General features: G+C 41.3%; 1 protein-coding gene across 3 annotated transcripts; it reads right to left on the minus strand.

The window, feature by feature from the left end:
* Window positions 1–1,288: 1,288 nt before the first annotated feature.
* PODN (podocan) lies at window positions 1,289–26,239 on the minus strand. Of its 3 annotated transcripts, none has more exons than XM_048946083.1 (11): window positions 26,035–26,239; window positions 22,464–22,699; window positions 20,860–20,953; window positions 19,273–19,337; window positions 15,646–15,755; window positions 13,231–13,387; window positions 10,596–10,711; window positions 8,378–9,035; window positions 5,561–5,709; window positions 3,295–3,495; window positions 1,289–1,955 (listed from the first exon to the last, which is right to left on the minus strand). In XM_048946083.1, the coding sequence occupies exons 2-10, from the start codon at window positions 22,692–22,694 to the stop codon at window positions 3,333–3,335; spliced, it is 1,743 nt and encodes a 580-aa protein (XP_048802040.1). In that variant the 5' UTR covers window positions 22,695–22,699; window positions 26,035–26,239; the 3' UTR covers window positions 1,289–1,955; window positions 3,295–3,332. The 3 variants fall into 3 exon arrangements, with proteins under 3 accessions (XP_048802040.1, XP_048802038.1, XP_048802041.1); XM_048946081.1 differs by lacking the exon at window positions 26,035–26,239 and adding an exon at window positions 25,074–25,566; XM_048946084.1 differs by lacking the exon at window positions 26,035–26,239 and adding an exon at window positions 24,982–25,001.
* Between the last annotated feature and the right edge of the window lie 1,290 nt (window positions 26,240–27,529).

The raw sequence follows: 27,529 nt of genomic DNA on the forward strand, positions 1-27,529 counted from the left end.
TTTTCAGTTGAAGGCCATAAAAAGCAAGATTTTGTATGTGGGTCCTGTTCCACCAAAGGTTTGGGTTGGAACTTGGGAACAGAGTTACCATCCATAGCCAAGAAAAACGTGCGTGCTAAGTCTTGTGGACATGACTTTTCCTTATAATCTCTCAGGGCCTTTTATCCCTTTAAAGGAACTAAACAAACTACGAGCTTGATTTGGCTTTTAACGTGCTGAGGAGCAGTGGGTTGTTTTTCTTGTTGTTGCTGGGAAAAATTGTCCCATTCAAAGGACAGATTCCATATGCAGATTCTCACAGAATCACAGAGCAAGGCATCGAAGTTTAAAAATAATCAAACACTTCTACATCAAACTGTATAATTGTGCAAACTGTCAGCTTGTTCAGGAGTATAATAAATAAATCTATTTCACCAAAGACTAGCAAAACTTGCCACTGGGGTTTGCCACTAGCAATTACTCATTGATTTGATCTACATTCTGTAAATATTTCACATAGAAATCTATCCCAAAAGTCAGAATGCTATTCTATTTCTCATCTGTATGGATGATATTAAAAAATGTGTTTGTCTGGTTTGTTGGGTTTTTTTGTTTGCAATTGTTCAGGGCCAAGTTATGGGTTATTTGTTTGTTTGTTTGTTTGTTTCAATAATTAATCTTTCCTTCTGTGACTTACAACCATCATAAATTGTCTAAGAAAATATCAGCTTGAAATTACTGTCATGTGCTACCCCAAAGGGAGAGTGTGGAATTAAGCCTTCTCCATCAGAAAAACAGCTGGTTAAAAAGCAGGCCAACTGTTTCCAAGTAAATCCTGGAATACAGCATGCAAAACAACATGTGTTCAACCAGAAATCCTCAAAAGAAAAGAGCATTTCCTCAAACATATTAGCCACCTCAGATGAAGGCTATTATAAACAAATAGGAACCCTGCCATCCTAGTACCTCTGTAAATCTTCTTCTCCTTGGTTTCTTTATTTTCCATGATTTGGACAGGACCTGAAAATGACTCAACAGTGAGGTTTTAAATTAAGAGATTATGAGAACAAGTACCGTCACGAGATTTGAAATAAACAAAGAAATTTCTGTTGACACTTCACAGTTTCCACTCACTTATCTCTTTTGCTTCATTAGTCTCAATTCTGATATAAAATATGTAAAAAACTCTACTGCATATATCACACTGCATACTGATATTCAGTCTTCTGGGTGTATCCTCCAAGACATTCACACCACTGCCACACGGTCAAACAACAGCAACACACAAACTATACCAAACCTTTGGAAAGTAGGCATAGGTTTTTTATATATATTCATAAGACCAGTTGTTGTATCTTAAAAACTTTCTGAAAAGGCATATACTGCAGGCAGTGGCAGTAGAGATAAAATATTATGGGATCCAGCCTTATTTTTTTTTTCTCATCCAAATATACACATTGTTCTAGCAGATGAACAGTTTAATCCAGACTTATTGCTGCTGCTTGATGACTCAAATGCTTCATATACTGCCCCACACATGAAACTACTGCAAATATCCATCTCGTCTGATCAACAACAGCTTCTTTGGGGTGCAAGAAAAGAAAAGAAGCATAATACATAGTTCACTTAAAATGCAGTGACAAAAACAGCATTTGAAGGCATGTGTTCAAAATAGTTCCATATTGTTATTACAGATGGAAACAGTGAAGGAAGAGAAACAAGGAACAAAAGCCAGCTTTTGTGAGTTCCAAAGCAATCCCTTATGATCCCGGGTCTTGTATAAGATGATTTGGAAGCTTTGGAAAGGCATTCAGGGTCTCTCCCTGAATAAGGCACTGCAACACACTGTCTTCCATAAGCCTGGCCCAGTGCCATGACAGTTTCTGTATAATTCATTGCACATTCTGCTAAGTGTTCTATATATATCTATATAGATATATACACATAGAAATATATGTAATTTTCCATATGCTTTGCTGCAAAACAAGAGAAAAACAAAATCAGTTACATAACAGAATACAGAATTCATAACAGGCTAAATTTAGTATCTGCTGAAAAGTTGCACATGCTCCAAACCACAGATGTGCTGATAAAGCTGCATATATTCTAATAATTATATTGGATTACATTTCTTTTTTTTTTTCTCACAAAGGTTTGACACAGCCTAGCCCAGAGGTCTACTGTTCGACTTTCTGAGTAGCTTTTGTCCTTTCCAATCCTCATCATTTTTTCAGTGAATTAGCACTATTTCTAGCAATTCCTTGTGTCACACTCCATGACAAAATATTCATCTGGGACTAAGCTAAACATTTATTTCCATTTCAAAGTCTTGGAGCTTAAATCCTCAGCAGTAAACAGTAGTACCTTGAACCCCATCATCTCTTTTAAGTATGAAAAGCTTAAGAGATGTCTTTTCTTATGGAAAAATACATACTCTTCAAATACCAATTTATCCTCATTGTTTCTTTTGCCTTGGAAAACAAAAGAGTGGCTGGCCAGATTGGTTACGGAATACTGAGATCTTAAATTCAGGATTACCAGTCTGGAATTAAAGTCAACAGCAAACAATTTGTAACCACCCAGAGGCTTTTCAATAAGTCTGAGTGAAGTGATCGATGTACACTTGCCAAGACTTACCAGTAGCAAATCATAGGCTGTTTTAAGAACTTAAGCATGGCTATCCTGAACCAGGCATCAACTCAGCTGTGCGTACTGTCTCCCAAAGTGACCTGAAGTGGATATTCTTTCCATAAGAAATATTCCAAGTATAGTACTATCTTCCTACACACTCCAGTGGTCAGTGATTTAAGGATTGTCTAAAATAGATGTTGCTTCTTAGCCTGGTGTTTAACAGACACTGATGGGCCTATCTTCCTTTAATTTGTCTTATTTTTTTAATCCACTTTCAGCTCACATGGTCTTCTGCATCATTGAACTCTGCAGTTTGTTCTTTATTTTCCTTTTAAACCAGCTACTTAATAATATCATGAAATATCTTCATTAAAAACTAAAAATTAAAAAAAGGAGAAAAAAAAACAGAGCTGGTAAATAAGATCCACAATCTTTACCTACTGTATCTTTGTGGTTATAAGCAGGGGTCACCATGAGGAGTCCACTGCCTCCAATAAAATAAAGATATTTACTGATTGTTTCGTTTTAAAATTAATGTATTTTCTGCCTTTTTGTATTCTGCAATTCCTGGTCATACTGGGGTGAAAGACACCTCCTGTTAAGTTTCAATCATACTTGTAAATTGGAGTTATTTACACAAGTCTGAGAACTGAGTCCGTGATTTAACTAAACATCAGCTGTTACCTTCCACATGGCGTGCCTGTGTGAGTTCACATTTTATCTCAGTTTTCCTCATCTTCCTCATCTTCTAATTCCTCTTCTGAGTCATCCTTGTTCTTTGAAGTGTTGCTGAATTCAAGGTTCCCTTCAATATCCAGTACTTGTAAGTGCTGTAGACTTTGGAAGATATTTACCTTCAGTGCTCCAACTGCAATCTTATTAAACCTTTAAGCAAACAAAAAAAGACCCTCCTGTTAAAATAAGCCCATTCCCATATCCAAGAGAGAAATGAGAGGAAACTAGGAGGAAATCATTCAGCAGTCACTCTAATTTTACAATGGCACACAACAGCACTTAGAAATGAAAGCCTTTGTAAAGAAAGCAGAGCTGCTAAAACGCTGGCATTGAATTCTTCATGTGTAGAACTGAACAGTGTGGAACTGTGGAATGATGAATATGTGAAGAGAATTATCTTTCAAGGGTCCCAACAGTGTGCAAAGGTCCTGGCTGACAACAAAAAGCCAAAGCTCAAAACCAATGTTCCCCCTTCCAGATCCATCATTATTTTTTCCTCCAGACACACTGAGCTGCAGAGTACTGACTTTTCTGGAGAGAAAAAGAGAAGGAAAGTAGGTAAAGGTTATGAAGCAGGCAAACACAGTGACTGGACAAAGTTTTCTGATGGTGCTATGTATCATTGCAAAGGACCTTGCAGGAAAATAATAGGAAACGTTAAGCATCTCACACTGATTTCTAGTTCACTACTCGAGCTCTCAGATTTCTGCCCAGCCCATATGACCACCTCTTTAACTGTATTCTGCAAGGAAAAAAATCATAGTATTGGAATTCCTCCCTCACAGATTCTTTCTCCTGGCATACTGCTTTCTCCTTCCCAGGCAGAATCTATCTGCCTCATAGCCCACATTTCAAAGTGCAACTTGCTTTTCCGTGAGATTCCATGTCATCCCTTGACAGCTGAATTCTTCTCCCACAATTCATGCAATGCTGGTGCAAAGAATCTCCTTAGAAACATATGCAGAAACTTTTCATCTGTTACATTGTTTTCCAAAAATGTAAATAAGCAAATCTAAAGTCTCAGAACCCCTCACATTTCCTGCTTCATTCTTTTGAACATGCTTCAAATTGTATTTTGTCTAATATTCCAGATGTATGTCATTGTTTCACACTATTAAAGGGATTAATAGCCTCCCATTAGGAAATACAGTTTAACTTGGGTGGAGTTGCCTCCTAACCATGTTAGCAAAAAACAGATCTGCAATTTTTTTTTTCTCTTTATATAGAAATATAGAATGTGGAATGTGGTTTTTGGTTTGCATCCAGGCATTCACAAAAATCTCATAAATGTGAGCAGCTGAATAGACAGACTGCTCTAATTTACACCAGGCTTTTTAATTTTATTTGCTTGGTATGGGACCTTTCATCTAAAAAGGTACGATTCCAAACTACAGAACAGTGCTGCTGCACACAGACAAAACAAGGCCATATTTAGTCTTGTGCTGAAGGGCATTCCAGGCTTTTTGAACACAACCACAGGATCAGCTTAATCACATATTCCATAGGTTTTCATAAGTTACTTCTAAGTACTATTTTCATTAATGTTCTGTTTGATTAAAATTGAATATATTATTTGGCCAGATCCTGGCTTCCCTTCTTGTGCTTAAGTCCTTAGTAACTCTGCTTAAAGTTACTTTATTGTGAGTTTACATTTGGTGTGAAACAAGTTTGGCATCTGCCACTTGTAAAATATTAGGTTTAATAAACAAGGTTCTCATCCAGTTGACAGAATAGGAAAAAAAACAGAAAATCTTTCTAAATTTAGTTGCATAATTGTCACATTTGTGATAGCTGATAGCATTGACATCTGTTTCTGACAAAACTATTGCAGAAGATCAGTCATGCAAGGCTCATGACAGGAGGTTTTTGTACACTATGAAAAGCCAGGGGCAGCAGACAGAGGCAGAGCTGTAGTCTTACAACTGAGCTGTATTTAGTCTGAATATTGGAATATGAGATAGTGTTAAACATTGACTTCCCAGAATTTCTAACATGCCTAATCCATTCTCATAAAGACAGAAAGGAAAATCTCTGAAGAGCACGTTTTATGTATCCATGTCTTTCCTCAGCAGATGAGCATAGCTTCATTGAATTTCTATAAAACAAAGATGCTTATTTAGAAAGTTAAAATTTTAAATAATTTCTAGAAAGTAAGCAACAATAAAGTGAATAAAAAAGAAAAATCTTGTGTGTTGAAGTGGAAACCTGAACTCACCTGAGGTAAATTCCCTTTAGTTTGGGTGTGGACTCAAAAACATCCTCTGAAACAACTGTGATCTTGTTGTTCTGAAGATACAGATACTCTAGAGATTCTGGCAGGCCTGAGGGGATGGAAGTCAGCTGGTTGCCAGCCATGTCTAGTGACTGTAAGAGACAGCAAGGGGTTAAATAAATGATCAAATGTGAATATCAGCAACACTCCAAAAATAGAAGTTTAACAATACATGAGCTTTCAAAAGCTGGCTGTGTACATACACCTCTCCTTCTACATGTTATCCACTGTTTTTATGTATATATATACATGTAAATATACAAACATTCATGTGTGCATAACACACTTATAAAAAATTAGGATGATAACAGTACAGAAGTGATGTTAATGTAAAGCTCTATCCAGGATTTTTGTTTGCAAATCATCTGGAAACAAGCTTTATTTTTCAGATGTTGCTTTAGTGAGTCTGCTCACTACACCTTTCCCTTCTGGTGAGGTCAGGAAAAGCACACTGTGTGCAGAATGGAAACTGTAGGGTGTCATCCATGCAGAAAGGTTCTGTTTGAGTTCATAGTGGAAAACTGAAGCCATGTTTACTGTAGCATAAACTGAGTTCATGTAACTCGCGTCAAGGAAAAGGTGGCTGCTGCAATTCTGCTTTCTTGTGCTACCATTTAACATCACGATTTCACAGGACATGCCATGTATGCTGTTTTCTTAAGCAGTCCCAACACTTCTTTATCTCTGTCCTCAGGCTTTAGCCCATGACTACTTACAGTGGTTTACAGGCAGACTGGGTTTCAGATATGTTGGGAAGTCCTTGGAAGCTGCTACTGCAAATGCTTCACTAGCTGTGGTTATATTAGATACAATCACACATAAAAACACACAGAGCAACATATGAAAACATCAGGACTACAGGTCATGACACTTCCTTATAAAAGTTTTCAGCATGAAAATTGATTAAAATAAGTGTTGTATGCTATATGTAGCACTTCCCAAGCTGACATGCCAGTCACATTATTCAGCTACAGTTCTACAGACGATTGTCATGATTTCATTGTTCTTCTCCTCAGCATAATCCCAGTCTGGCAAACAATTATGCAAATGCCTAGCTTTGCAATTGCAAGCAGTCTTCAGTGATTTCCATGGTAACAGTGTGGACAGGACTGCATGCTAAGTACTTGCACAATCAGGATCTTAGACCTGACTGTTATTTGTCAAATCTCCAGTGCACCAACTCATTAACCTATTGCAGAGCTAAGCCCTTCACGGTGAAAAAAGATTAATACATACTATCGTGGAAATACTTAACAGGTAGTAAGGCTGCTCAAGAAGAAGTCACAACACCAAAAAAAAAGACTGTCAGTTTAACAGAATCTTGCATACATGCTATTATCTTAATGTGAGTTAATATTATATTAATATTAATATACTTAATATGAGTCCTGCTTAATATGAGTGGGGTTTGCTGTGGAAAAGGTGCAGCTGAAAGGCCAGAGTTTGATTCAGCAGTGCATTACTCTGGCTTGACACCAACTACAAAAGAGCGACAGCAGCATAAAAGTGAGGTGAAACTGCAATGAATCAGGCCTTTCAAGAAGGTAAGCTTGTAATTTTTTAATTCCAACCAGTACTAAAGCTGGCAATAGGTCTCATGACCTATTTTTGTGTAGAGGGAAAAAAAAAAAGACAGGTGACAATGGTTGCATTTCATTAAGCTACTGCAGGTAAATGGTGCCAGTATCTACAATTCTTATCAGCATCTTCCTTCCCAACTGCATTCTCTCTCTGACATATTTGCACACACATCACTGAGGCACCAAACAAATGCAAAATATATCACTGGAATCATCAACCAAATCTACAGCTGATGCAAAGCAACAGTGCTACAGATGCTATTATTGCACTGCTGGTTTACATTAACTGAAAAATAAGCTCTTATTTATTCCAAGAAAATATTAACACAGATAAATGTTTACATTGTCTGAAAACACACTGGGGGCCAGTAAAACATACATTCCACATCTTCTATCCCTTATCTGCTTTCAGAAGTATAAATTTTGCTTGTACAGTGACCTAACAGTAGGCATCATAGATGGTTACCAGATGGCATAGGTAATGCCTTTTACTGCAGGAAACAGGCTGTTACCTAAAAGGAAATGCAGACAAATCCTTCAGCCAGTGTAACAATTCTGAAAGGTCATTTTGCACAGCAGAAACGAGATTGTTCCTGACTGCCTTATGGTTTGTGTTTAACTTTCTCGAACAATTAAGCAAATGACGAGACTGCTGATTGAATCCAGACCTCCTAAGTGCTATCCAGGTGCCTTAGCCAGCTGAGCTGCTAAATCCTGTAGCTTGGCCTGTCTGACTATAAGCTGATGTGGGGGGCTTTGAGAATTAAGAGTGGTTTTGTTTATGCATTCCTTCTTCCTGCCGTCTCTCTTCAGAGCTGATTTCAGATCTTTTGGAAGACAAGCTATTTGAAACACAGAGTTTCAGTTTTAATGACAACATTCATTAATATTTAGCTGAAAATAAAGGACACCATTAGGACTGAGAAACAAAAATGTCTTAACATTTCCCAGAATTAGCAGTACACGGTGGACCACCGCTCCAGTCAGCAGTGGGAGGTACTCACCTCTGGCACCACAGCACAACCTTTCAGTTGCTAGAAACAGAGCACATGGCACTTAAAATGCAAGCCCAATACATGCATTCCAAGCAAAGCTAGTATTGGTGCCACATAAACTGGCTTAGGCAGACAGAGGGGGACATTAGCAATATGACCACAATAAGAGAAGGTGATGTTTCTACCTGGAGACTGCTGAGCTCCCTCCACGCTCTTGAATAAATGGAGTTTACTTTCAGTTTATTGTTGCTCAAATATAATTCCCGCAGTTTTGTCATCCCAGACAGAGTCCCTTTGGGGATGTCACTTATCTCATTTTCCTTCAGCTTCAGAACCTGCAAGTTCTTTGGAAAGCCATAGGGCACCGTGTTGAGGTTGTTTCCAGAAAGATCCAAGGACTTCAGTTGCCTCAGTTTACGGAAGGCCTCCCGATGGATCTGGGGACTTTTGAGCTTATTGTAGCTCAGGTTCAGCTCTTCAAGGAAGTAAGTGGTAGCAAAGTCATTCCTGTTAATCTCAGAAATCTGGTTATGCAGGATCATGAGTGTTTTCACTCGTCGAGGCAGCCCACTGGGAATCCTTTCCAGGAGGTTGTTGTACAGATGGACAGTGTGCAGTTTCTTCAAGCCCTGGAAGGCTGACGGGTGAATTCCTCGGGCTTTTAATTTGTTATTATGGAGCAGGAGGTACTCAAGGTTCTTAATTTGGGTCAGGACATCTCTACCAATCACCTTAATTGCATTCTTCTCCAGGTGAAGGAGGACGATGTTTCGAGGCAAACCACTTGGGATTTGTGAGAGGTTATTGCTGGACAAATCCAGATATTCAAGACTAGAGAGTTTCCTTGAGAAAGCAGGAAAGAAAACACTCTCCATTTAGATTCTGCAAGGTGAAACAATATTCAGCCTTCCCTAGGATTTTACAGTCCATTTCACAGAAACAGCCTGAATAATTTTTGTCTCTCTGAAATTGCATATTGAAACTGAAAAGTAGGCCTGCTTTTGAGACGATGAAATGTTACTGTAATGAAAATTAGAAATGCTAATTCAGTGTCCTAGACTAAGATACTGAACTTCTCCTGACCCTCCAGTATTATGGAAGTGAGTCAGGGGTAGATCTGCTTTGTGTAAGCTACTGAATCTGGATTCCATAGACTCAGTTGAAGCTAAAATAAATCCTCAGACCAGCCAGTTACACCAACTGGATGTGGATCAGTGATGTTACATGCCAAGACTGAGGCGCTCCTGTGAGGAGACTGTAATCTGCATGGCACTACATAGCTCACTGCAGATGACTATAAAGCTCTCAGGAAATACAAGAATTAATACATTACAGACATTTCTTACTGTTTACTACACTGTTGTTCAGAGCCCTCCAAGTACAGTCTGAATGAACAAACACACTTTCTGGGTAAAAAAGTACATTACTGCAGTCTGTACTGCTTCCTTAGCCTGGGTACTGTACAGCAAAGAGTAGCATCCACCCCCATCTGCTGACTGTGATTGCTGCCTGAGCTACGGCCACTGCACCGTGTTCACTAGAATCTTAACAGAAATGTTATGTCCAACATTACCTGTAGGGTGACACAGCAGAACTAAGGTAAATTACTCTGGGAGGTTTCTGGGAGTGGTTCATGGAAAAGAGCTTCCCATTTTTAGAGACCAGAGAAGTTTACCAGACCACAAAAGGATTCATGGCAAGTTATAGGCATGACAGATTATGTGGACTGGATTTTCAGGTAGAACTAGGACAGGACTCAGTGCAAGCAGAAAGAAAGGGTAAATAGGACAGCAAAGGCTATTCCAGTTGTATCAGTTTGTAGAAAAGCTTTTGCAGTCATCTGGCCATTGAGCAGCACCATTACATCCCCTGTAACTCCAGCAATCCCTGCACACTGGGGTACAGCTATTAATTCACAACTGTGTATCTGTGGCTGCTTGCAAGTCACTAAAACAGAACAAAACACAAGTGACATAGCAAAGGTAAAGGTCTGGCCTTAACTCCTAGTGAACTGCCCTGGAAACTGAGACATCTCAAGTAGCCTCACTTCTGTCTTGTTTGGAAAAATGGAGAGCAGCCTGCACCATCGTTCTAGATTGCCTTTTCTCAGAGGGCAATTAGCTCCTCCTGTGATTGGGTCTGCAGCAATCAAGCAGTGATGTGGTCTGATGTTCAGTGATAATGGAACTCTGGTGTGTGAATTCAAAGCACTCACCAAGACCTGTGCTTTTCAATGACAGTATCTGAGTCTATGTCTTTTCATCTCAACCTACCAGAGGAATGCATAACAGCACAGCTTTTACTAAGTGTATTTTAAATACTTGTGCTTTTTTTTTTGTAGATGTACTACTATATCAGAGGAGGCAGACAGACACAGGTGCAAACTACAGGCCTGAATCTCACCAGAAAGTTTCGTTGTCCATTCCTTCATTAGTCAGGTAGTTATTCTGTAAGTACAGCTCCCGCAGGCCTGTAAGTTCACTGAAGGCTCCTTTGGGAATCTTCTCTAGCTTGTTGTTCTAGAGTCATCAGAAGCACATTGCACATTATTTAGCATGAAACAACATAGGACACACAGGTTCTGCTCAGCTATTACCAGGCAATTAAATTTCAAAAGAGCTAGACTTCAGGTGTTTCACTGGAAGTTTTAATTCCACCTAAGAAATAAATACAAATACTAGATAAAAAGTATTACAACTAAGCACAATAATTGATTTCCAGTTGAATTTTTTAGGCTAAGAAGTTACACTCTGGCACTCCAGAAGGGTTTCATTTTGTATTCATACAGCCCTTGTACCTATGTACACATCTACAGTGTAATCCAAGTAAGTGGCCCTGTAGTTTGCTCAGAATTTCTGATTTGCTCAGATTTTACCATAAAGAAGAATCAGTTTGGAAGCTGGGAACCAGCCATCCTTCCAGTGTTTGACATTTGAAAAGGCTCAGTTCCTGCAGTGTAGATTCTGAAGCAATTATTCCTATTGCTTTAGTGCTGCTTTTGAGTAGCCAGCCAGCAGACATGAACAAAATGCAAAACTAAATTCCATTTATGAATTCCATACAGGAACTGTAGGAATTATAAAAGTACACATAAAATATTGAAACTGAGTTTGTTTAACTTCCCACCCTTCACAGAATCACAGAATCACAGAATGGCCAGGGTTGGAAGCTCCAACCCCCTGCCACATGCAGGGCCACCAACCTCCCCATTTCATACTAGACCAAGCTGCCCAAGGCCCCACCTCTAGGGATGGGGCATCCACAACCTCTCTGGGCAGCCTGTTCCAGTGCCCTTCAGGTACAAGCAATAATGTGAGGAGCAGACTAGACTAGGCATGGTCCCAATTCATGTAAAGTGGACACCATCACAGAGAGACTTGGCTGCAGATTACAGTGAAGAGTGAAGAAAAAGACCTGTCACACCTACAAGTACTCTTTCAATCAGTATTTCGTTTCTCACTGCTGTGTTCTGTTAACTTGTCCAGTTAGATGACAGGCAGTGCACTTGAAAACAAAATGCTTGTTTCCCTCTTTCATTTTTCTGCCCTGAACACAGCTGGGACAGCAGGGAAGAATATGAGTCCTGAAGAACAATCCCTGAAGGCTAAGCCTTCATCTAGGAGATAACAATTACTTATGAATTGCAACAAAATCCAGGGCTTTAGTAACTTCATAATATGGCAGACAAAATCTTTGCCTTCTTCAACCTACAGAAGTCTTTGTAGAAGTTTTGTAGAAGACTTTAATGGAATTTAGCATGAAACCTTCAAGGGAAAAGGAAGCTGGGAGGCAACACAGAATGTCACAAGTCCAAGGGCTGGTAGCAGGTGTTCAATGACTTTTTTTGCCTTAGTCTTCACAGGCACAGGCTCTAGCCATACCACCCAAGCTGCAGGAAGCAAAGGTAAGAATTTGGAGAAGGAAGATCTGGCTCTGGGGGGACCTGAGAGCAGCCTTCCAGTACCTGAATGGGGGCCTACAGGAAAGCTGGGGAGGGAACAGAACAGGTAGCAACAGGACAAGGGGAAACAGCCTTAAACTGGAAGAGGGTAGTTTTAGACCATGTGTTAGGAAGAAATCCTTTACCTTGAGAGTGGTGAGACACTGGAACAGGTTGCTCAGTTAGGTTGCAGATGCCCCCTCTCTGGAAGCATTCAAGGCTGTGAATGACGTGGTCTAGTGGGCAGTGTCCCTGCCTACAGCAGGGGGTTGGAACTGGATGATCTTTAAGGTTCCTTCCAACCTAAACTCTTCTATGATTCTATAAACAGACTGCAGACTACAGACGTCCAAGGAACTGTCAACACTGGGAACAAACAGAACCAGGATTCCCCACCACTGCAGCTCTCCCATTGTTAACAAAGTTAAGAACAGACAATTATGAAGTATTTTTCATCAAAATCAGATGACAGAATTAAAAATGCTGAAGACTAGATAATACCACAACTTCTGCATTACACGACTGCTGGAGAAGCTGTAGCAGTGAAGATTCACTGATCCAAACTTTCTCTGTGTTGACTGAATTGCCAGTTCAGTAGCAAACAAAATATCACTGGTGCTAGGGAACAGCAGTCTCCAGGATGGCAATTAGTGAGCACAGGCAATATCTAATGGGTAAGCAGCTGTCAGAAAAAACACCATCATCAGTGGCAACCTTGACCAGCAGTCCGATTAGTGGATGGCCATGAAGAATGACCTGCCTTCTTGTACTAATATGCATTCATATGATTATTGCCAAGAAAGAGATCAACAGTACCATCACACGCACATGCTTTTCATTCCCCTGAAAACACTGAAAAGTGATTTTTCCCCCTGTGAGCATTGTGATATTTTGCAAAAACACTCTATTCCTTATGAACAAAATAGTAATGACTTGGGAAATAGCTACTGTGGCTACTGTGGCTACTAGAGCATAGCAGATGAGACTTACAGAGGGCCTGGGAATGTTTTCAAGTGAAATTACATTACTTGGTTGTGTAGTTTGAATCTCACACAACACAGTACTTTTGTCACAGTTGTAAAACCCTGGTGTCATTACCTTTAAATGTAATTTGTATAATGCTGGAGGGAGATTCTTTGGAACATATTTCAGGAAATTGCTGGACATGATGAGTATCTCCACATTGTTAGAGCCATTGAACATATTATCAGGTAAGCCAGCATCTGAAAGTTTGTTGTTATGAAGGTAAACAGACCTGCCAGAAGAAGAAAAAAGATAAACAGATATTTAGATCTGTTTGTTCATTTTACCAAAAGAAAGCTGTTTAAAAACTTATTTCAGCCTATTCTTCTTCCCTTAATTAGATTTGTTATCAAAACATGGCCTTTAATTTGGCAAGGCATATATATACAAGCACAACCAAATGATTGGTCTGAATATTCTTTGAAATTTAGGTCTATTTAAATTCCATCCTGGATGTGAATATGAATTTCACAAATAGCCTCATTATCTTAACAAGAAAATGAATGTAAATCTGGGACTGCATTCCTTTTAAGTCTACATTTCAGTTTTGCCATTTGGACTTGGCTTTGCTTTCGGTTAAGAGAAATGAAACATGTCAGTGTGGTGGCCTCACTCAAAAGGGTCAGAAATCCTATCGGATTAATAGGTATCTTAACTTCTTAAGATATCTCCTTAACTCCAATCTTAACTTCTATTTGCAGTCAAATCTGGGCTTCTTCAACTTGCAAAATCAACCTGCGGATCTCTTGAGGAAAGGCTGTTTCACACCCCTCCCTTCTTTCTGCTGCCATGAAGGCTCAAAATACCTCAGGAAACAGTTTGCCTTCTACTTCTAGAATTCAAAAGGGCAAACAATAATGTCAGAAAGAACAAATCTGTAAGAGTTTCGTTTTTAATGACCTTTTGGGATCTAGAGAAAGATAGTTTCTAGCTTCTTACTTTTCCCTTCTTACTTTTAACCTTTAATATTCACTAAAGAGTTTCTCCAATCAGTTTTAAAAATGATTTTATCTTCCTTACACAGGATTTAATTCTGTATAAAGCAACTGGCTTCTGTGAAGTAATTGCTGCTTTCATTGGTTTAACTCCTAAAGAAATTAATTTGACTTCTTTTCAACAGAAGAAATTATGAGATTTTACATGCTTCCATTATCCCTTCATTTCCTGTGTGCACCCAAGATGCAGTAGCAGTTAAAGTCATGGACTCAGGTTAAAACTGCAAAAGAGTACAGTGTAAAGTTTTCTTTTACAGCTTATTCTTGGACTCTCTACTGGTGGCAGAGAACTTGGCATCTTTCTGGAAAGGAAGGAAAGGCTCAGTATGGAAACACAATAGTGTGACCAGACGCTCCAGGAGGTTCAGAGCCACATGAAAATACAGTTCACCTTTCATGGTCAGCTGTGCTTCTAACTCATAAATATTTGCCTTTCTGAAAATGTTATTTCCAAATAATGAGCCTAAGATCATTAACTCTGCTGGGGACAGAAACTCGGAAATGGATGAATCAATTCTCAGAAGATTAAAATGAGCGCTGTTGTGGGAAAGTATGTGAAAATCACTTCTGAAGAGTGCAAGAATTTTAATACAAGATTGGAACATAGTAACTTATGTAACTCAGATGAAGGAAGAATGTGTATAAATCTAGCTTTTTTCGTGATGAGATATTGCCTGAAACCAATGCCCAATTCAGTCTTTTCATCTACCAAGAGCTTACAAGACTAGAGGTCTAGTAAGTACTGAGTAGCTTCTGTTCTCAGTGAAACCAGAAGGAACTGAAAGCTCTTCAGTTCATCATAAGATTGGGCTCTAGGAGCTCAACTGGGTTAGCCATTTTTAAGTAGTTCTGAATTTGGATGCATAAATTGCTATCAACAGAGTTTGTGACATCTCTGCAGGATTTAGATGCTGTACTGTCCCTATAAATAGATTACTCAAAATGCCTTTGGGAAAGACTGTATCTCACAGAAGGTCTGTCTACGTGCAGTTGAATTTGAGATGGACTAAAGCATTACAATGGCTTCAGCTGACAAAATCAAAACCTGAAACTAGCAGAGAGGCCTTTGAAACCAGACCAGGGGGTATGAACCACTTGTGAAGGAAGGTTACTATGCTTAGGTTTAATACAGTTCAGTTATACTCAACTGTGTTGAGTATTGCATTCCCAACATGATTCTAATTTTTTAATGAATGGATTATTAAAAAATGGGGATTTCTAACTATTAATCCACATTCTGGGAAACTAAAGCTGTTCCTGAAGCACAAACAAAATGGAAATAATTTAATTTTTATCTATGCAAAAGTTGGCAGCTACTAGAAGCCCTTGGAATGTGTTTGTCGGATCCTTCATGCTGAGATTAACAAGTAGTCAGCTTCCTTCCAAAAAATATCAGTAGGCAATAAAATGGCTTAGCCAGAAAATTTCTTAAACTTATCAAGAGCCTCCGAGCAGCGTCAGAACTCCAGTCTTATTTCACTTCCCAATCCCTTACCTCAAGTTTGGTTTCTGTCCAAATGTGAGCCCATATATCTTAGTGAGATAATTGGCTGCAAAATCTGCACTGATCAAGGTATTTGGTAGGAATTTTGGAGCCACTGTTAGCTGAAAGAGAAATACAGATGCGAATTTCAGTTAAATGCAACATTTTAAGCAAGCATTAGACCGTACACAAAACACTTGCAAATTTTTTTTCTCTGAAACAGAATGAATATTGCATGAAAAATAATTTAAAAAATAAATTGTCCTCACTTGCTAATCTCTCCAGTAAGGAGACAGATTTTTGCTCCAAGATATGTGAACGTTTGTTTTGCTTGGAAGCATCCTGTCTCTTGGTGGAAGAAGTCAAGAAATTGTCCTAAGAGTAAATGCCATGCTTATTATTGTTCATAATCCTCGGTCTGGTGAGCCAAAAAAATCCAACCCACCTCATACTGGCCTACTATTTACTCCCATAAGGAAGTCTGTTGGTTCACAGGCTGGGAATGTCATTTCACATGTCTACCAGTATTGCATCCATTTAAAACGATCTCTTCAACAAAGGATGCAGGTTCCCAAAGTGCAGAGACGCTTCTGAGTCAAATGATGAAATATCAAATGGAATCCCAAAGCTGTACAATGATACCTTGCTCACTAAGCAAGTGAGGTATCAGAAACAAAACACGAAAAGTTCTTGTCTCTGCAAAACTTCTCAGTTGAAGAGAGGTAGGAGAGGTCCTGTTTGCTTTTGGTCTATTGCTGTTTCCATTGGTGATATAAAAAGAAATGCTCAGAACACTGTATTTGAGTAAAACTCAGTGGAGTGAGAACTAGTGATTAAAAAGCTTAGTTTTACAGAAGGTTTGGGTAATACAACAGCAAGCTTTGCTGTGTGGCTGCTAGTAGTAATTATTCATCTAGACACCAAGATTACAGGTTGCATTTTTATGGGCTGGAGGGCAATTCTGTGGAAAGCATGAACCCAGAAGATTAAGCCCCGGGAAAGAAATTCTCAGCACAATGCTGTGCTGGATACGAGCCTTCAGTCTCATATGCCTTCTTGTATGCTTATGCCTTCTGCATAAGCAGACTACTGAACTGCAATATGCATGTGCTACCATGGTTACATGTGTTAACTATAGCACCAGTGAGACAACTGATCAAATACTTTATGTACGCTCTGAAGGACTCTGAAGGAGTCTTCTACAGTCATTCTGACTTTTTTTGTTTCCTAAAGCCTTTGAATTTACTGGTAGTTTGTCACCTCCTGACCTGGGAAATAGGATATCGTGCAAGTGGACCCGTATCTGATTAGGAAGGTCTGACAGTGCCTCAGAAAGAACTAAGTCACTATCACGACATAACGGTGAAAAAAACAGGAAACAGAGTTAATCATTTTCATATATGGTGGCACATTAAAGCTTTTCTCCTGAAACCCAGTCTATTGGGTCATAACTTACACAAAACAAAAGGAATGGCTCAGATATATGAAATGAGAAACATCTGAACCACAAGAAAGGAAAAAGTTTCATTCAAAGAGAGTTTTCGCTTGCACAGGACTCATCTTTGGCATTTCGGCATTCAGCCACGAGACTGATGGATCTCCAGTGGCTGATTGCTTGAAGGATTAATGCTGGAGTGCTGTAACTTAGCAAAACCAAGGTGTCTGAGTAGCTTCATCTGATATGTTGCCTAACAAGAAGCAATCTGCATTTCTGCAGATGCAATTTTCTTGCAGCTTTACTGTCGAATCTTCCTTTCCATGCCATATACTGTTTCTCCACTAATAACATACAGTAAAGCAATGAGCTTAGAAGGATTATACAAAAGTTATTGCTTGTTTGAAACAAATTTTCTTGCTTACCATAAGCTTTGGTATCAACAAAAGCACTGGATCCAAGTGAATCCCCTGTCACTACGGGAATATTTGGAGATGCAAAACCTTCTGCCACCCAAATCACCAGCTTACAGTAAATAACAGTGGCAGCTCAGGACATGCTCTGTAGTTGGGTAGGAGAGCCTTCAGTTACGAGGCTCTCTGCAGCTACGATGTGATTGATACACACTGTGAGCGTGATGAAAAATTCAGAAGGAAACTACTGCATCCAATAAGCATTATTGCTAAAAAGCCACTTTAGTCTATTATGATATTTCATTTCTCCAACCAACCAAGCTCGTTTAATGAAAAACAATATCTGATGGGATCACAAGTGCAGATAACCCATAAAACAAGGAGCAAACTACCAGCAAATCCCTGCTCTCCTCCAGACACCACAGTTACTTGATCTGCAGCACTTCCCAGGGCAGAGTGATGCAGTTTGAAGCCAATATGGTTTCTCCTGGCTTGTGATTTATAAAGAAATGTGTTATTTCTGTGGGTCCACAACTTCTCACCATAACTAGTTCTGACATTCGCTGATGTTTGCATTTTCTATTGGGATCCTTTTCTCTCTGCAGTCAAGCCAGAAACCCCAAACATTTTGTTTTGTCACACAGGGAAAACTGGAGTGCAAAGTTCTGGAATATGAGTCACAGTCTGGCTTATTCCTTTTTATGGAGTTATTAACTGCCAAGATTGTTATATGGAAATGGTGCTTGAAAGAGAGAAAAGAACACAATGTTACTGTACTAAATAATGGGTTCTACTCTCAATAACTCCATACAGAAAATCATGGAGTGATTCTGGAAATGCCTTGGCCTGGCTGAAACCTCAGTGTGGCCACGTGTATATAAATGAAACATCAAAGGGTCACAGATGTTAAAAGGATAAGAAAATATATCTGCAGACATGCATAGAAATGCATATAGAGAGAGAGAGAGGAAGGGAAGGGTATTAGGCAAAAGAAGGTCTGTCTGATGTTTCAACTCATATATTTTTTGTGGTATTCTAGTTCCTTCTGTAGCAAATATTTGTGGGGGATCACCAGAGAAAAAGAAAACCACAATGGGAACCTCCAGATATAAACATATGTGAGAAGGCATTTCCTTTGGCAGGGAGGGAAGTGTTTTTCTGTCATTACATCCAACTTGTATCCCCCAGTTGTGAACTTCTTCACTGAAAGAAGTCCAGCTCCTACCACTGCAGGTAAAACAATAAGTTAATGACCTGCTCAGTTTCACTGTGTGTGGGTATCCCCCCACAGCAAACCCAGTGAGAATGGGGGCCCAGGAAAATGGCATTTTGCTGATCTCGCTGGCACACACATACACAGGTAGCAGGATGTGTTTGTTCACAGGTTTTTCAACCCAGCCTCATCTGATGAGACAGGCAACACTTTGCACCATTACCCCACAGCCTATTTGCATACATGCAGCTACCAACTGTGTGTGCAGCTGATCCTAAGCCTACTGAGAACAGTGGCAATTTAAATTGCAGAGGCTCTCCATGCCTGCCTACACACACAAGGGCAAGTTTTCACTAGCTGCACAAAGTAGGCCTTGAAAATATACTGTTGTGTGAACCTTCTAAGTTTTTATAATACCCACTGCTTGCCTTGACCTTAAATGAACCTTCACTAGAATATCACTTCAGGACAATTTTACTTACACAGGATATACATTGTAAAAAAGAATAGAAGACTTGCTTGTTGAGCTTTCAGAACCCAATTAGAAAAGAATTCTGAAAGCCTTCTGAGCCTCTTACCTTATTGTTTGCCAAGTATAGGTAATTCAGGTTCTCCAGGTGCTCAAATGCTTCCTCTGGCAGCCCTTAAAAACAAGAAAAATTCTGATCAGAAACACTGGCATCCCATTGCCTCCCTGCTTGGAAGTACAAGAGGGTATTTTTCAGAGAATATTTTAAAACAAGATTTTAAATATTCTTCTTTGGCACTGAAGCAACCTGTTTCAGACCTATTGTTGCTTTTTTTTATAAAAAACCAACCAAACCAAAGCAGAGCATTAAGAGCAATGTAAGACCATTAGAAACACTAAGCAGGCAGGGCTGTTGGCCAACCCCTCTGGCAGGATTCATGTACAGAGCAGGTATAGACTTGCTGTACAGCTGATTATAAGTGCTTCAGCAACCACGCTATCTGATAAGTTTATTTTGTCACTTCCTAGATGAATCTGCAGATAACTTCTCTTGGTGGGACATAATCTGAGGTTGTTTAATGACCAGATCAGTATGATGTATGACTATGATGCTGCCATCATAACATCAGTAGCTGCATGTTGTAACTCCTCTTTAATTCTGTTTCCCCACAATCCATATAACCATGCAGTAACCAGCCTAGAGTCAATCCAGTTCAAAGCTAATCATGCTCCAATAATTACTGTTTTTCAGCTGAATTGCTCCACACCCAGATGATCCCACAAGCACTGTTTCAGTCACAATGGCAAGTGTACAAAAGACACTTTCACCCAGCACTTAGATAACCAAAAGTGAAAGGTGAAGCTATTTCCCATATCAAAGCATACATGAAACCTAGGGTTGCACTGAGGTTTGTGAAAGAAACAGCACACCCAAAAGGTAATAATATGAAAGTCAGAATGTATTAAGCAGTCTTCTTTGTACCATGCAAGAATGATATGCTTTGGGTTCCATGAAACGTCTGCATTCTCAATCAAAGCTGTTCCCTATCTTTGCAATAAAGATAGCAGGAGCATTCAGAGCAACTGGATGACATGAAAGCAAACAATTCTCTCTTTTGTATTGTGTGCCCTGCTCTCTTACTGTTTACTACAACTCCTGCTTTCCTGACTGGGGCAGTTGTCAGGTCTCTCCAATAAACACTAGACTTAGCAAGCAACACCTGCCTACAGAAGTCACAATGATTTTTAAAGGGCAGAACTTGCCTTATTTGTAATCTATATTATTTGTTTTTATATTTAATTCAGCAAGGACCAAACTGGACTAAACTGCAGTGACTGACTGAACGTTTAGTGGATTAAGAAACAAGGTCAGTCAAAAGGAAATCATTCAGCATGTAGACATTTCTGGTTCTCAAGTGCATTGCACTGATGTGCCTGAGGGACTGGAGGGAGTTTCCTGGATAAGCTCTCACACCACAGAACACAGTGCTGCTGCCAGGTCTCCTCCACTGGTTCAGTACGACTGCATTTTTATACACTGAGAATTATGTTTCAGACGATAAAATGCCTTCACGATCTGTGGGATGCTTACAGAAAACCACTACAGTCAAGTCGGCCCATGAAGTCTTACAGCTTTCCCTATCAGCTGTCACAGGGCTGCTGTTGTTCTGTGCACTTCACAGCTCTTCCACATTACCTTTTGAAGTCAGCCTGTTGTTTTGCAAATTTAGAGTTTCCAGTCTGTGAAGACGAGCAAGCTCTTCTGGAAAGATTTCTTCTATCTGGTTGTTCTAAGAAAACAGAGAGTGTTAATCATCAGCAAAGTGGTCCAAGAAAGTTCTCAATAAAACCCAGACTGTGAACTTCAATAAAATTTGGAAATTAACCAACCATGTAAAATCACTGTCAACAGCTTTCTCTCCATAATGAGCCAAGTTTGGATCTCAAAACGAATACATCAAAACCCAGCAGCATTTGAAGGCTTGAAACTAATTCTGCAGCCTGTGTCCATCCCTATAAATATCCAACTTATGCACTGGTAGCACAGTGCAATCATGCCTGGCAAGACCTATAATCCATTTGCCACAGCCTTGAAGTTGCAGCAAAGCATTTGCTACAAGGTTGGCACCGTGGAACTTCACATTTATTGCTGCTGTTATTTGAGTGTTGTTTTTAACACGAAGGATTTTTGTCCCACTGCAAACTTGTCATGAGCAGACAGTCAAACTGCACTCCTTTTTTCACTGGCCAGGAGTGACTACCATCAGATTTTCATTGACAAGTTTACTAACATTTAGATCATTTATGAATTTAGTGTTTTAGCATCTAGGAGGCTGAAAAAGGAGACCTGCTGTACTGGAAGCCAAGCTAATACACAGAAAGTGACAGCTGCTGTTCCAAAGTAGCTTTCCTGTTTTTGGCATTAGAGCAGGAGCCATGCCTAGCACATGCCTGGAACAGATCTGCTGAAGAGGGTGCCAGCTGACATTACAGTTTTTCTAACTACACAGCACTTGGATGGAAAGCACTGTACAAAATCTGCATGCTACCCATTGACCAGCCTTGGTAAATAGGGGCAATAAACAAGGTTGAGGGCTAAAGTACAGTGAGTGAAGCACCAGCTGTCTGAACATCACAGCCAGCAGCACCCACAGCTGCAGCACTCTCTGGGCACCGTCCCTGGGCCTGCTGGTGGCTCCAGCCAAGCTTCAGGCGCCTCCCTGGGCACACTCTGCTTACAATACTTTAACTAAGATGTAGAATTGTGGAATCATGAGGGCTGGAAAAGACCTGTAAGATCATCTGGTCCAACTGTCCACCTACTGCCAATACTGCCTGCTGACCACGTCCTGCAGTGCCACGGGGACAATATATCCAACCTGAACCTGCCTGGTGCAACTGGAGGCCATAGAGCTCCCACGTAGGGCTGCCAGAAAGTTTCTTATTAGCTAAAGGAGTCTAGTCCATGCTTTTCATAGACAACTCAAAATCAAAGACCTTCACCATGAAAAGCAATTCATACTTTGGACAAAAATTCTTTGTTTGGACCTGGGGAGAGAATAAGGAGAAAAAAAAAATCCAACCTTTTTTCCTCCCTTGATGTGTGGGGAGAGAATTAAGGTGAAATCTCCCCTCTGCTCTGGGACAGGAATGGCGGGGTGGGGGAAAGGAGATCCTGAGATGGTGGGAGACCCACAGGTGGGCGAGGGGAACCAAGTGCAGCACCAGCATCGGGCCCGCTGCTTCCAGCACACAGCAAGGAGGCAGGATAGAACCAGGGTGGGCGATGCAGACGCTTACCTGCAGCGAGAGGTGGTTGGTCAGCTCCGGCAGCAGCAGCGGGAACTCCTTCAGGTCGATGCCACCGCAGTCCACGACGCCCTCCTGGGTGCAGCCGCAGTCACGGGGGCAGCCGTGGGCCGGGCCTGGTGGGCGCCTTCGCCCCACAACACCCTCGGGGAAGTCGTTGGCGGCGGCACAGCCCAGCGCCAGCAGCCCCAGCACCAGCAGCTCCCGGCCCCCGGCTGGCATCGCCCCTGGAACAGAGAGAGGGGTCAGCCCGAGGTGGGAGCCGCCCAGCAGCCCGGCCTCCTCCAGCCTTCGGCCCAGAGCCCTCCCTGAGCTGAGGGAACCACGTTCCTGCTCTCCCCACGTGCCCTGAGGTGTTCCCGCTCTCCCTGTGTGCTCTGGGGTGCTTTCGAGGCCCCGCAGCCCAACTGCTGAGGCCTGAGCTCCCCACAGGCCCCCAGCTGGGACCCCCGCCCCACTGCTGACCACTCACACTGTTTATTGCATCTTTCATATTGAGAAACACCAGATGATCCTGGAGATTTATACAGGAGGTTATGCAATGTTATTTCTGTAACTGCTGTCACACTGCTCCTCGCAGTGATGCACAGGGAAGCGAGTCTCGCTGAGGTACAACAGTGCCTCATCCTGCCGGCGCTGCCTGACACCGCCAAGCTCCACGACGGGCTTCCTGCTGCGCCTGGCAGTGCCCACCTGAACCTCCACAGCCTGGCTGCTGCTCAGCATTCGTCTTCCTGGCAGCAGGTTAAAATACTGCAAACAGCGGCGGAGCATCTGCCCAGCAGCCAGCTGGCCCTGCCCCAGCCCTCTGCCTCATTCCTTGCCCTTCTCACATTTCACACTTAACGATTTGCACTCAGAACGAGTCATGGCTTTTTTCCTTTTTTTTTTTTGCAAAATTATTTGAGAGTGATGAGCAATTCTTGTTCAGGCTGAACTTTTAAGGTAAAAAAGCAGAATGGATTCTTGACCTCAGTGTGAAATAAATCCTCCATTCACTCCACAGGCCGGGCTGGCAGCACCAGCACTGCTCCCTTTGCAGCCCCATGGTCTGTCACTTGCACCTGCTGAAATTCCCCAGACTCTGGGCCCTTGGGAAGCACTGGGGAAATCCTGCTGTGAGTCACAGTCGTGAAAATCTGAAGTTAATCTTTAAACATTGACTTACACTTGAGGAAATAGGAGAAGGTGACATTACAGGACAGAGCTCTGGCTTGAGACACGGGCTGTTTTGGTTTGGTCCTGGTCTTTGCTACAAACATGCTGGGTAATTTTAAGCATTTAACATTGTTTGCTTGATCCCTCTTACCCTGCTCCTTTATTCCACAGCTTCCATATCTGTAAAAGCTGCATGTAATGAAATTAATCTCCTTTATAAAACATACCAGGGATCAGATGGTTTTCCTTAAACGGCAATATAGCTAGATATTAATAGTGAGATCAAAATTGGCCATATGAGTATGCCAACAGTGGATTAGTAAAATCCTTACTATTTGGTGACCTAACCTTAGAAAATATTTCAGAAATCTTAGAGAAAATAATCCCAGAAAATGATCTCAGGAAGTATGATATATCAGATCTCCAACAAAATATTCCCCCCCTGTATCACTTCCTCTTACAGGTGTCTACAACCAAAACTAAACGAAAACAAAAATGCTGCATACAGATCAAACCCAGCCCTGCTGTAACAGTGCCAACACTTTCCATACCAAGTTACATCATGGTTAGTATCAGGCTCTGTGTTTGCTGCATGCTGACATTTCCACATCTGTAGCTGAAACAATTGGCATGAAAACTAGCTAAGGAAAAAAAATAATAAATAAAAGCATGAAATACTGCATCAATTGTACAGCAAAGTTGCTGAGACAATCTCACCCCACCGCCTTCAATATGCATGCTGCTGCTGTGATGCCTTTGAGGGGAATGCTGCCCTGGTGCCATCGGGAGACACTTCAGATACATAAACATGTGCTTGCATCTGGAGTGCAGGCAGTAAAACCAGGCATGGCTTTTTCTTTCAGTTCAAAGAAAGCCTGAAGAAACTCGATCCATTTAAATTCATTCCCATGAGCCTAATCCAAATCCTTATTAAGAAACCTTATGCAATGAGTAGCTCAAAACCAACTGGAAAGAGTATTCTTCCCTTGCTGTCAGACTCCCTTGCTGTCAGACTCATTCACCCAAAGACTGAAGTTTCACTGAAACTGGTTTTCTGTGGCTGCATCTTTGTGCATCCAGACAGAACCACCGCTGATTTCTGCACTTTGCTGCTGCACAGCTCCAGCGGCTGCAAGCTGCACAAGGAACCTCTCAAAAAGCGAGCTGAAGCATCAGGAGTTCTGTAGTTTCTCAGTGCTTACAATTACCTCAGTAAACAGCAGAATCACGTTCAAAATACCTCACCTCTGTTTCTGTTGGTTCTCCACACACATTCTCACACAACACACACACAGCTGAGAAAACATCCTCTCCTTCAATATCAACAGGTTAAGCAAATAACCTGACTTACACTGAATGTCCCCTCAGAGCTGCTGACTGGCAGGCTGCTGCATGGGGTCTGACCATCCAGCTTTTAGAGCAATGAAGTGCTGAGAAACTCACCTCTGCTGTCAGAGATCAGATGAATGGAGAAGAGCATTTCCCGTGCTCCCACAGGCTCCCTCGGCTCATGCCATGTCAGTTACACGCGCTGAGCTCAGAGCAAGTCTCCCCTTTCCAAGCCAGATCCGTTTCAGATGTGAGCAGCAGAAGCAGAGAGAGTAACAGGCAACCCCCTACCAACGAGTTTTCTGCACTTCCCAGCGAAATCAGGGAGGAATTTTCCAAAGTCACCATATGGGAAAATGTGAGTAGGAAAGAGGAAGCAGCTATAGTCTGAATATAAAGACTTGGGCAAGAAACGATCTCCCACTGCTTTCTGTCAGTGCAGCTTGCGAGATCTGTGAGAGATGCCAAAAGAAAGCACGCTGGATTTGACAGAAGCAGAGGCGGTGTGTGTTTTAGCATTGCATTGCAGCTGCACTGCCTGTTACTAGATCTTTCATTTTAGCTGCCTTCAACACCAAATCTGAATTCCAGGTGGGAATGTCCTCCCGTTCCCTGGGGGCCTGGTTCAGATTAGCCAGGAGCAGACAGATCCACAGCATTTCCTGTATTTCATCTTACCCCCCTTTGCTTCCCCCTGATTTTAAACACATCAGCTGATCTTCAGAGACCAGGGGTATGAAGGTTGTGAAGTGACAAATGTCTCAGAAGCAAAGCCCTAACGTTCAACATAACACCTATTTACCAATCTCCTCTGTATTTTCTAAGCCCCATATTATAGCATTAAACATCAAAGCACTCCCCCTCAACTTGCTCCAGTCACAGTTAACCCCAAAATCTCACATTTCCTATTTCTTCCCCCTTGGTAAAAAGAGAGGAGCAGGCTGTTTATAACACAGCATGCTCCAAGTGCACCAGTACTTCCAAGAAAACAATGCAGCTGTTTGTCATCGGCAGCAGAGTTACTTCTTCAAATACAAAGCCACCTGTTTTGGGAATGCCCTGCAATGTACTGTACCTTCACAGAATCTGCAGAGGATCTCTCCTCACCAAGAACACGACCTTCTTGTTGTATTCCAAACAAAAAATAAAAGGCACACCAATCCTTTCCTCTCGATTCCAGCTGAACTGAAGTCTAAAGCAATTAAGTTATTTCCTCCCTCTCTTCTTCCAGGCTCATATCAACTGGAACTGATCCCCCTCTGTGCCACGTGTAAGTTGCAGAAGTTATTGTGGGAAGTATGTTTTTACTGAAACAAAAACAAAAACAAAGCAAAGCTGGCTGCTTAGTCTTACTGATTGAGATCCAGAATGGATTTGCTTGCTCCTCTTTCTTTATTATAGCACCCTGAAACCATATCACAAGATTAATGCTCTGTTTTCAGGGAGGAGACAGAAGTGTGTTGTGTCCCCCATCTCACCCGTCTTCAGATAGAGAAGAGGAACAGGAGGGATCCCCAGCTCACTGCAGAGGCTGGAGCAGCCCAAGAGGGAGAGGTAGAGAGCAGGATTCACCCTCCTCCAGAAGAGTATTCCTCTCCATGTCTTTGCTGTAAAATTCTTAGATATCATAGAGCATCCAGAGGTACTGCTGTGCATTACCAAAGAAGTGTCTTACACCTCCTTTAGTGATGGGGAAACAGAGACACAGAGAGGTGCCACAGCCAACTCAGGACTATCTCACAGCACGGAGACTACCCAGCAGGACTGAAAATCAGGTATTTCACCTGCAAAGATAACTACCTTTACACACTGTGCTACAGATTACCCACAGTCTGTTTTTTTTCTAAGCATTCACTTCCTCCAGTCCTCTTGTATCAACATATCCCAAACTTAAGATCTCCTGTCTCCAATTCCAACAGGAAAACCAGAACCAGCATCAAACCTACCCAAAGTGTTCCGACCCACCGCTAAGCCGAGGGCTGTGCCCAGCATGGTGTGAGGCAGCCACTGCTTCTGTCACTGCAGCTTTCTGCTGCTTTCAGAGGAAAGAAGCTCCACTGCAGGACTCTCAACTTAGAATCAGTTGTATTCAAAATCTCCAGTCCAACTCAACTCTTTCTGCCCTCGCATGTTCCCTGCAGTGGTAGCTGCAATCTAAACAAAGCAACATTCAGGTTCAAAACATGAAGCTGAAAATTCAGTTTAAATTCTGGTACGGTCATTTCTTTAGATCACGTGGACTGCATAAACAAATAAAGCACATCCCAGTCAAGAAACAACAGGGAAGAGAACAGAAGGTGTAAGCAGATCTATTAAAGCATATTTAGGAAGGTGTAAGAACACTGGTTCAGTTGGCAGCATTACATCAGCTTCCTTGTGATAAGCATGGAGTGAGGCATAAGGCAGTCAGGAAAGTTAAGTTTTAGTTGTATCAGTGTGTCATAAAACGTTCTTTACTTTCAGCTTTATTTACCCAACTTAAATAAGACTCTGCAGAAACACTGATGTTCCTCAAGAGTCCAGTGCTGTATGCTGACATGTGCCTTTAATTGAAAGCAGAGAACAAAGCC

The sequence above is a fragment of the Lagopus muta genome, chromosome 5 (assembly GCF_023343835.1).
Source record: "Lagopus muta isolate bLagMut1 chromosome 5, bLagMut1 primary, whole genome shotgun sequence".
NCBI classification, from domain to species: Eukaryota; Metazoa; Chordata; class Aves; order Galliformes; family Phasianidae; genus Lagopus; species Lagopus muta.

Bases quoted from the DNA above. Each gene is read 5' to 3' on its own strand.
- PODN (XM_048946081.1), bottom strand. From the start codon at position 25,110: ATGCTCTTCTCCATTCATCTGATCTCTGACAGCAGAG. The intron at 15,756-19,272 runs GTAAGAGGCTCA...TTTCTCTTTCAG, and splicing joins TATACTTGGCAAACAATAAG to CTAACAGTGGCTCCAAAATT. The intron at 13,388-15,645 runs GTAAGGGATTGG...TTCTTCTGGCAG, and splicing joins GGACAGAAACCAAACTTGAG to GTCTGTTTACCTTCATAACA.